Source organism: Polistes fuscatus, unplaced genomic scaffold (assembly GCF_010416935.1).
Source record: "Polistes fuscatus isolate 324 unplaced genomic scaffold, CU_Pfus_HIC Scaffold2, whole genome shotgun sequence".
Taxonomy (NCBI): Eukaryota; Metazoa; Arthropoda; class Insecta; order Hymenoptera; family Vespidae; genus Polistes; species Polistes fuscatus.
This window is the reverse complement of record NW_025113096.1, coordinates 5,469,316-5,479,854: the sequence shown is the minus strand read 5'-3', so window position 1 is coordinate 5,479,854 and position 10,539 is coordinate 5,469,316. Positions and strand designations below refer to the sequence as shown.

Genomic DNA, 10,539 nt, shown 5'->3' with positions numbered 1-10,539 from the left:
TCTTTCTTATTTATCAAACCGCAGTGGCGCTACTTCGCGTCAACAGTCGAAGCTTCTTCCCCCACTCAACAACGAAACAATGTAGATATCTGTTACTTTGGATCGGCTCTTCAAAATGGAGGTAAGAAAAAAAGATAAAAAAGTTGGCATGCGTATAAGTATACACGCTATACCAAATTATTATAAATCTCTCTGATGTAACGTATAAAAATGTATAAATACTTATTAGCTCTTGACCATCAAAAACGAACTAAAATTACTACCGTGAGAATTTATGATGTAAATCCTAAATGAAAAAAACTTCTTAACCCCTTATGTGACCCCGGATTACCTCGAAGTTCTTGATTGATGCTTAAACAGTTTAAAATTAAGATCTCAATATTTTCTTTAATATTAAATAAATAAATAAATAAATGATACGAGACAAAATGTACGTTAGAATTTCTATTACTTTTCCTTATCTTTCGTTTAGATGAAATTAATCGATTCGGACAAATGCCTTTGACAATTAATTTCGTACAAAATTATAGTTTCGAATTGGACTATTGTTCTTCCATTTTTCGAATCTCGGTATGAAATAAAAAGAGAGAAAAAGAGAAAAGACGAGTCGGCCTTTGGAGGAGTCGTTACAAAGCGCTCCTCCGAGCGACGTATCGCATCGAATTTCACGTGGCGTTTGTGGTTCCTTGGGAATGGATACTCGGATTATGGGTTACGGTTACGGTCGTCTCGCGTATACGAAGAAACCATGCACGAGATGCGGCGGCCACGACGACGTAAAACCATCGACGATGGAAATAACGATAAATATACTAACCTTTTAACGTGTCCTTACCTTTTATCAAAATTATTTATTTTACAATGATATATTTCGTTGTTTCGTATTTGCTACGATTTCTTTCTGTTTTAATTCTCCCCTTATTCGATTGAAATTAAAATAATTGATAACTGTTTATCGCGGAAACTTTTCGTAGAAGTGCATCTTCGTAAAACTTCATTGACGAAACGAAGATTGGTTGAGTATCCTCTTTGAATGCTTCAAATACACGTATACACCTGAAACATAAGAAAAATATATTAGTATCTGTCCTAATTAATTCGAAGTAATATTTAAACGAGCTAGCCTACTTTATTAACAGATTTAATCGTTTCTGTATTTATAATCTACATTAATCGAGTTTCGTTAGAAAAATAATGGCGGACGTGAATTTACGCGGGTCGTTACCGAGCTCTAATTGGTTGACTTGATTTTAACGAGACGAATGTAATGATACAGTCGGTAATGTTATCTCTACAGTAGCTCGACGTATATTAACATAAGTATACTCGAAGATAAATAATATATACATGTTCTCTCGTGGGGACAAGTAAACAATCATTTAGATATAACTCGATGACGCTACATTGAAATGTAAAAAGATGTGAAAAAAGTATAAGATCGTTGATGTTTTGTTATCAGTACGGTTAAATTATCAAGAACCGTATAATAATACTTCCTACGACAAATGCGAACGGATATGCTCTGACGGTGAATGTACGAACTACCGTTAGAATATACTTTACCTATCGACATCGTTCAACTGGAATTTACAAGTCGCGCCATCTTTCAGTTCGCACGTTATTCTTCCATCTTACCTTGGTAAGATAATTTTTTTTGTCGGAGGAAATGTGGCCATTACAAATTATTTCTTTAAACTTATCATTTCGAAGAACGAACGAAAAATTCAATAAAATGAACGAACAATGTTATTCGAGTCGAAGCGCCTTTAATGATAAAATTCTTGTGCCTTTACAATGTTTTATATATAAATGCGTTGTTCGTTTTCACACGTTTGTCATTGGTTGGTGCATGCGCGATAGAGCTGCTGGATCTCAATCCTTTCCTGTTTTGCTGTGTACCTATTTTCGACACGGGGATTCCAGAAAATCCCAATGTTTATACCAGGTACTAATGTAAAAATGCTACCCTTTAATGGTGGCTTTATTATTTTACAATTAGCAGACAGCGTTCTCGCATCAAAAGAAAAAAAGAGAAAGACAGAGAGAGAGAGGGAGAGAGAGAGAAACAGGGGGGTTGAGAATCGTAGGTAAAACGTTTATTCGAGACACGAATAAATAAATGAAAATAAAACCAAGGAGGAATACTGAAGGACAACGTCCTCGAAGGAAGAACGCGTTCGTCTGTGAATCATTGCATGTTTCGTTTCACTATCGATCATAAACCCCTTCCTGTTCACCTCCCCATTTTATCTCTCTTTCCTTCTCTTATGGAATATTCTCTCATTGTCACTTTATATCTTTCAAAGAATCTATGTTTGTAACGATTACGTAAATTCAACCCTCGACATTTTTAGTCGGCGAAACAAAGCCAACTCTTTACCCCTTTATTCACTTTTTTATATATTATTTTATCTTTCTTTTATTTCTTTTCTTTTCTTTCTTTGGCTCTGTACTAGTATTATTTTATTTTCACTTTGGAAAAAAGAAAAATTGTGCTGCCGCTTTTATTCATTGATAATTTTGGTTTTATTTCCTCCTCCTTCCCTTTCTTTCTTTCTTTCTTTCTTTTTTTATTTTGGTATTTATTTTATTTTTCTTTTTCGAACGGTCCCACGCGTACCCGTATACCGTCAATATCGACGACGCAGGATTTACATTAGTTGTACACTAAAGAGATATTACCGAGTGTTCGATGTAATAGACGCGATCGAACGCTCTCTGTGTGAATGTATATGTGTATTCGTGTGTATATGTGTGTATGCGTATACGCGTATATACAATATCAGGGAATACTATATGGCACAAGTGCGGATGAGCGTTATGATAGGTGAATCTGTGAGGGCCGCGCTTACGTGTATGCGTGTACGAGTGTATCTGTGTGTACGTGGTCATGTGTACGCAATTGCATGTTTATCATCTCGTCGCGAGTTTCAAGGACCTTTTGCTTTAATGATTCAACGAATTCGTACGCATATAAACTTGTTAGATGCGTCCAATCTCGTATCCTAGGGATTCCTATTATATACCTAAACGTTGTTCGTAGTCGAACGATGAACGATGATCGTGCGATATAAATTCTTAATTATACGGTAATCGTGAAAAAGGCGTAATCTCGAACGATTAACTGTCATAGTCCTTTAAGACGATTCAATGAAATAACGAGACTTAAGGACGTTGACGTGCGATCTCGGAACTATATATACTTTTTCTTTTCTTTTCTTTTCTTTTCTTTTTCAATTTGATTTACGTGTTTTAACGTACAATGATAGTATGTATATAATAGCTACATACATACAGACAATTATGACAGGTAGCTGCAAACTCGAGGAGCAAACAACCAACGGGAGACAGAAAAATAACAAAACCAAGAAAGAGAAAAAAGAAAGAGAGAGAAAGAGAAAGAGAGAGAGAAACAATGAGTTGGTAGGATCTGGCCACTTTAAAACACGATATTCGAAAAGTTTTATTTCAAACGTACATAATGTGACAATGTGACAAATAGCACGAAACGGAAGGAAGAAATGGGAAATTTGTGAAATATCCTTTTTTATCGCATTTTCTCAGCTCAGTTCTTAGTTGCTTCGCGGACAACGTTATTGCTGCTTAATTTCATATTTAACGACGATCTTTTTCATTTATTTATTATTTAGTTTTTGGTTAATTCCCAATAGTAGTGTATCGCGCGTATTTCATCCACGTTGTATATCTCTTTATGTAATAAAATGTGTAGAACAATGGTCCCAGAAGTGGTTCACGTTGGAACAGTTGGAATATACATCGAGGAAAATGGAAGATAGGGAAAAGTTTATGCAAAAGAAGAAGAAGAAGAAGAAGATAAAGAAGAGGATTAAGGTATCGTCGTAAAATCTTTGCAGCTACCTCTCGTAGAAAAAGTCATCGATGATATTTCTTTCTTTCTTTCTTTCTTTTTTTTTTTTTTTAAATTACACCACGTGCATATTCTTAAGAATGAATTTATGAACCTGAGGTGTTCAAATTGGGAATAATCGTGAGTCGGTCGAGAGCAATTCGCAAACGCATATCTACGCACACCAAAATAAAAAGGAATAAAAAACATCATGGAACATATTACGTGGAACGAGTAAAAAAGAAACTAAGGAACGAGGGTTGAGAAAATTTGTGCGTTTATTAGCGAGAAGACTGAAGGTGGGATCAAAACGTTGAACTCTTTCCTTCTTTGAAACACTCGTTCTTTCGTTCGTTCGTTCGTTCATTCGTACGTTCGTTCGTTCGTTCGTTCGTTTGGTTGTTGGTTTTGTTTGTTCGTTAGTTCGTTCACCGTCATACGTTTGTTCGACCAACTACATGTATTTTAAGGGAAACTGATTCTGTAACGGAAAAGATTTGTTACGATTATGATTTACAAATCGTTCGCAAAGCCAAAACGATTATTTTTCGTTTAAAAAATATTTGGAAAATTCTACAATATCCAATGCACTCAATTGTGATGTTTAAATATTTTATATTTAAAATTAAATTTCTTAAATATCAATGATCTTATTAATTTTCTTTTTTTTAACAAATGAATGACTCATATGTAGGAACAAAAAATTGTATAAATTTGTTGAGAATAAAAAAAAAAATCAATATGCATCTTTTCCCTTTCAGAATCGATCAACCATAAATTAAGTCTATATATTATATATATTATATATATAATATCTATCTATCTATTTCTTGTTCTCTTAATCGCATGATTGCGCGTATCTGAATTTCTTTCTCTTTGAAAGGAGCACCTTGAGAAGCACCTTGAGGTACACCTTGAGGAGCACATTCACAAGCACCGAGGTAAGGAAGATGGGAATAAACGATGGAGATCTTAACGTCTTCTCACGATTCTTACTTTCCCTTTTGGCGAGATGGTCCGTAGTAACAAACACGTATTGGACTTATTCCTTTTCTCGCATCAAAAAGAAAGGTAAGTAAGTATTTAAATAAGTACTTACTTAAGTAAATACATACCTACGGATGTATACGTTTTTTTTTTTTTGTATATCGAGAATGAAAAAGATTGTTCTTATATGTCTCCCGAATGATTTCGTTATACGCTTTTTAGCGTAAGTATAATACGTTTAGAATCATTCTCATTCATATTTCATTAGCGATATTAATCATTGTACCTATCTACGGTAATTATCTACAGATCGCAGTAGTCAAACACTGTGACTGACTGCGAGATTTTTCCGACTGGATGTATGTGCGTGTATTTGTACGTGTGCGAGTGTGCGTGTGTGTGTGTCTGTGCACCTTACGCGTCGTCCATTTATAATGTTCATTTTTTCACATTTATCATCGATTTCACGTTAGATAACACACGACGTTTCTTTCCTTCATTTCTTCCTATGTATTTACGATTTTGACGTAGGTAGGAGAGCTAAGTGGGTAAGGTATGAAGTGTGGTAAGTATGTAGGTACGTACGTACGTATGTATGTATGTGTGTGTGTGTGTGTGTGTTATGATGCGTCTATATATCCTATACGCCCGCAAGCGCACTTTACGACTAGAGAGAGTGTCTGACTTTTTTTTTACTTTTATTTCTTCTTCTTCTTTTACTTTTTCTTTTTTTTTTCTTTTTCTTTTTCTTCTACTTTACCCTCTTTTCTTTTCATTAGAAACGATCTCATTTGAATCCAACCAGCTCGTTTACGTTTGATTTTTATCACAGAACAAAATGATATGTAGCCTTTTTTTTGTTCGGTAAAGCTTTGATAGAAAAATCATTGGTAGAAAAAGCTTAAGTAAGAGTTTAGAAAATGGACGTTTCTTTTTTTTTTTGTTTCGCAAAAAAAAGTTTAATTCAAAAGTTACGGATCGCGTGAGGCTCGGTGAACAATCGGATTTCAAAGAAATCGTTTCTACGAAGAAATGTAACATGCTTGCACGCGTAATCGAGATATGTACATACATACATACATACATATACATATACATCATGCCATATTTTAACGTATTCATTCATATGAGACACCCTGTATAGATATATATATATGCATATATATGTACATATACAATGTATACATATACACGTACGTACACGTATATATACATGTATATATATATTTATATAAAGTCGCATAAAATCTTGATTTGACCGTGCGTATTCTTGTATGCATTTAAAATCGGCCCTTAGCATTTTTTTCTTTTTCTTATTTTTGTCGAATCGCGATCGAGTTTCAATGCTTCGATTGATTCACGCACATCGAGAAATTTTTCTTGCGTTTTAGGCCTTTCTTCTTCTTCTTCTTCTTTTTCATTTTTTTTAAATCCCAGAAGATCTCGAACGAGCTCCGTTACGATTTCATGTCTCTACGCGCATGACAATTTTTATAGACGAAAATGACTAGAATTGATTTATTTGGTAATGGATGACAAGTATTATCTTCGATCGGTATCTCGTCGGCAATAAATAGCCGATTATTCATAACGATTATGACAATTCTTTTCGTGAACTGTTGACTAGAATAAAAGTCGGTTGCATATCCGATCTTGCAATAGGAATTTTCTATTTTCTTAATTTTGTTCTTCTTAATCCTCATCTCGCGTACAACACTTTTATTTCGAGTTTTTCTCCCTCTTCTCTCATTCCCCATTCCGTTCGTTTTCCTATCATCGTTTCCGTCTATTTCGTTCACCCTTATTTCTCTTTTAGTTGGTACTTAAACCGTATAACGCTATTAAACGGAATTAACGTCACTACTCGACGGTACTTCAATTTTCGAAGGAAAAATCACGAATTCGTAGCGTTTCCATACGTAAATACCAAACTCATTCGACTCGTACTCTTTACACACAAAATACGTTTAGTTACCTTCGAGTTGGTATTTTAAGTTTCGACGAGCAATCGAGCTCCGTCGCATCTTAGCATCAACGATATATGCATTTATATATACACATACATAAAAATTTATACACACATATATATATACATACACATATCGCAATTGTGCATTGTTTCCAAGGCAGTGACAACTGTGCGCGCATCGTCCGCGAAAGAATTTTAAAGACAGACGCAAGGAGAGAGAAAAAGAGAGAGAAAAAGAAAGATAGAAAGAGGGAGAGAGAGAGAGAGAGAGGGAAGAGGGAGACCCCCGATCGTTCTCTTCCTTTCCTTTTCTTTTTTTATTAATTTTCGATCGTATTTTTCCGAGTTTCGAGCCGCGACTACTTACGAGATTAATACGATTTTTCTTCGCATTTGTTTCTATTTTTGCGTTTTAATCACGCTCGAATTTCCATTTCTTTTTTCTTTTTGTTCAATGTGGCCCCCCGATAAAAAGATACTTTTTTTCACTCTCACTCTCTCTTATTTCTTTCTTTCTTTCTGTATCTTTTTTCTTTCTCTATTTGTGATGTCATTGTCAGACTTCTTCCATCCGTTCGTAGCTCATTGGAAGAAGCCGAAATATGAGGGAGACCACACGATCTCGCTGGTATCTCCACTTTCGGCTGAGGGTACGACGTCCAATCGGCTGATCGGCCGTGATCGCGATTACGTCGTCCCTTTTTTGCCTTTGGACTTTCCACCTGCGTGCTCTTGTTGTTCGGAAGCACTCGTTGGACTCGGTGGACCGCTACTAAGCCTCGCCACTCGTCGATAAATCGCACTGTTGACGAATCGCGGATAAGAGTCCCGATGCATCAGCGTGTAGATTTGTAACTGTGCCTCGTCGAAGGTATGCGGGGTTGGTTCCACCATGTTGCGATTAACGATCTCGCGTACTCGCGAATCTAGACTCACCTGAAAAACACATAGATATATATATGTTTAAATAAAATTAACAACGAGATAATATATAGTAAACGTGATAATTAGGAAAAATCTACGTTGTCCGATAATTAATTTCATAAAAATTGTCGTTAATGGCAAAAAGAAAAATTAATCTTCAATATAACGAGTTTAGTATCGATAAAAAAAAAGAAAAAGCAATTCTAAAAGTAGAGGTAATCGCTTTGACCTGTGAACGGTTGATGATAATAAAAAAAAAAAAACAAAGAAAAAAAGAGAAAAGAAAAAGGGGGTATATAAGAAAAAGAGACGACTCACTTCTTTCGGTGAGAGTATGGATATGTAATCCTCGTAGATGAATCTTGCCTTTTCCTCGATTTTCTCCGGATTGCTTTCGCGTTTGAGTTCCTCGCACGCGAGCCAAAATGCAATATTTTCCTCGCTGTACTCGCTACGAAGGAACTCCCGGAATAATTTCCTACCGGCCACGTTTTTCATCAGCTTGTCGAACGAGGAACCCCAAGATTTGACTTCTTCGAAATTACAGCATTCCATGGAAGCGTCGAGACCATCGAGACCGTCGAAGTTGTCCAACCCGTTGCCAGCGGTAACGCCACTGTGATCACCACCGAGGCCACCACCCACGTGTTCACCGCCAATTCCAACGTTGCCCTTCTTCTTACCCTGTTCGCTAGTTCCGTCAGCACCGACCGTATTTCCGCCGACCGTCGCCAAACTGTTGTCATCGGGTACGTTGTTAGTCGTTGTTATCAACGATCGAATCGTTAACAATAATTGTCTCAACATTATTTCATCGAGTCGAAATGGGGACAAAAATAAAAACAAATACTTTTATCCTAATAGATTGAATATATTTCGCGATTACTCTCGTCTTCGTCGTCGTCGTCGTCGTCGTTACGAATTACGTTTAAAAAAAAAAGGAATATGATTATTATGAAACGATAATAATAAAAGAAGCTTGAAAGAAACGCGTTGGCTTTGTCGACGGATGAGGAGCGACTCGCGTAAACGGTAAACATTCTTTAGCGTACCCCAGATGACTAGCCTGACGTCATATCCGTTTAATGTCGCATCATTGATTTTCATCGATACCGCGACCCTTCTCGCTCACTCACTCTCTCTCTCTCTCTCTCCCTCTCACACTTTTCTGTATCTTTCTAAACCTACGGATTCATCGCGTTATAGCAAACCGCTTTATTGTCGAGTAATAGTAGTAGTAGTAGTAGTAGTGTAGTAATGTACACCTTTATGTATAAATACGTTGCATGCAAACGATGAAAAACCGATCGACTTTTGCTTACCATTTGTTCCTACATGCGGCATGAAACAGAGAAAGAGAAATATGGATAAAGCTTCGTTCGTACTTTTCTATATAGGTCATGGCTACCTCTTTTCGAGCACAATGAACAAAACGATACGGGAATGTGACAAAGGAAAGATACGATGAGAAAAATCCTAAACCTATATATATATTCATATATACGTATGTAACAATATATTATACGTGTCTCTACGTCGGATCTTTGAAGTCAAACAAAATTACTCTTTCGGTACGGATCATGGATATTAACTTCATTCCATTTAATTATTATTATCATTATTATTATATCAAAAGGATCGTGTTATATAGAAGGAAGTTGATGGAATCGATGGGCCAAGAAGACACGCGCGCACCTGACGTATCGATTGAGTTCAAAGTAATTGAGGAAATAGAGAGAAACGATAATACCACGAGCAACTACAGCAACAGCACCAGCATAGGCAACAGTTGTCCTTTTTCGAGCGGCCTATGAACCTAGTTCCTTGACGTTGCTGTGCCTGCTGCTGCTGCGACGTAGGCGTTTGTTGTTGTTGAGATTGTTGCAGTTGCAGTTGCTGTTGTTGTTGTTGTTGAGATTGTTGAGATTGTTGAGATTGTTGCTGCTGCTGCTGTTGTTGGGATTGTTGCGACGATTGTTGAGACGACGTCTGAGACGATTGTTGCGGATTGGCGTGCTGAGATGAAGATGATTGACTTTGACTTTGAGCACGAAGACGACAACCGCTCGTAACACCGTCGTTTCCACCCGTTCCGTGGCTAACGCCAATCCCCATTGTGCTTGCACTGATTCCACTCGACATCTGATGACACACATACGTTACGTTATTCGGCTTACGTTTGTTTATTTTTTTTTTTTCTAGAATAATTAAAAATATTAAGTAGTCTAATAAGTTTCATGCTTTTATTTTATGAGTATTTTTTACGTGTGCACGATATACTTTGTTATTCTATTTTATTTTAACAAGCGAGCTACTTAAGGTTCGTATAATTTTAAAATAAAAAGTAATGTTATTCGTGTAAAATTTATATTAACGACCCTAACACTTTAAGCACAATTAGGAAACTTTGTGTAAACTATAAACTATGCGAAAGGGTAACGTCAAAATCAAGTGGCAAATATCTTCAAATAAATAAACCCTAGAAAATGCATTGTTTCATTAATTTATAGATTATTCTATTTTCGGAAAGTGCTTCGATTTTCGATAGGACCGAATCTTTAGCGAAGCGTTTACGGGTACCAGGATTCGTTGTTAGTCGTTGAATCTAGGCTTTAGAAAAATGATTCTCGACTCCGGTCAACTGTGCACTATCGCGCACACGCTTGGATCGTTTAATCGATGAAAAACATCGGAATGAGTGTTGGTCCCGTTCTTCTCTCTTTCCTTTTCTTTTTTATTTATGTTATTTTATTTTATTAGATTTGTTCTCTCCGGGTCACGTGGTCGAAAA

The 10,539-nt window shown here is 36.3% G+C and overlaps 1 protein-coding gene and 1 long non-coding RNA gene across 6 annotated transcripts in view; one reads left to right on the top strand and one right to left on the bottom strand.

Moving 5' to 3' along the window:
* Window positions 1-6,268: 6,268 nt before the first annotated feature.
* LOC122516533 (regulator of G-protein signaling 17-like) overlaps window positions 6,269-10,539 on the bottom strand; it is a 7,479-nt gene continuing 3,208 nt past the window's right edge. For 4 of the 5 annotated variants that reach the window (XM_043634413.1, XM_043634414.1, XM_043634415.1 and 1 more), the window contains 4 exons: window positions 9,499-9,890; window positions 9,071-9,079; window positions 8,067-8,484; window positions 6,269-7,760 (listed from right to left, as the gene is read on the bottom strand). In XM_043634413.1, coding sequence (XP_043490348.1) covers window positions 7,512-7,760; window positions 8,067-8,484; window positions 9,071-9,079; window positions 9,499-9,890 — 1,068 coding nt within the window. In that variant the 3' untranslated portion in view covers window positions 6,269-7,511. The remainder of the gene's footprint in view (window positions 7,761-8,066; window positions 8,485-9,070; window positions 9,080-9,498; window positions 9,891-10,539) is intronic. The other variant, XM_043634416.1, reaches the window with a different exon arrangement.
* LOC122516535 lies at window positions 9,086-9,470 on the top strand. The gene is made up of 2 exons (XR_006303594.1): window positions 9,086-9,319; window positions 9,400-9,470. It is a non-coding gene; the product is annotated as an uncharacterized LOC122516535 (long non-coding RNA).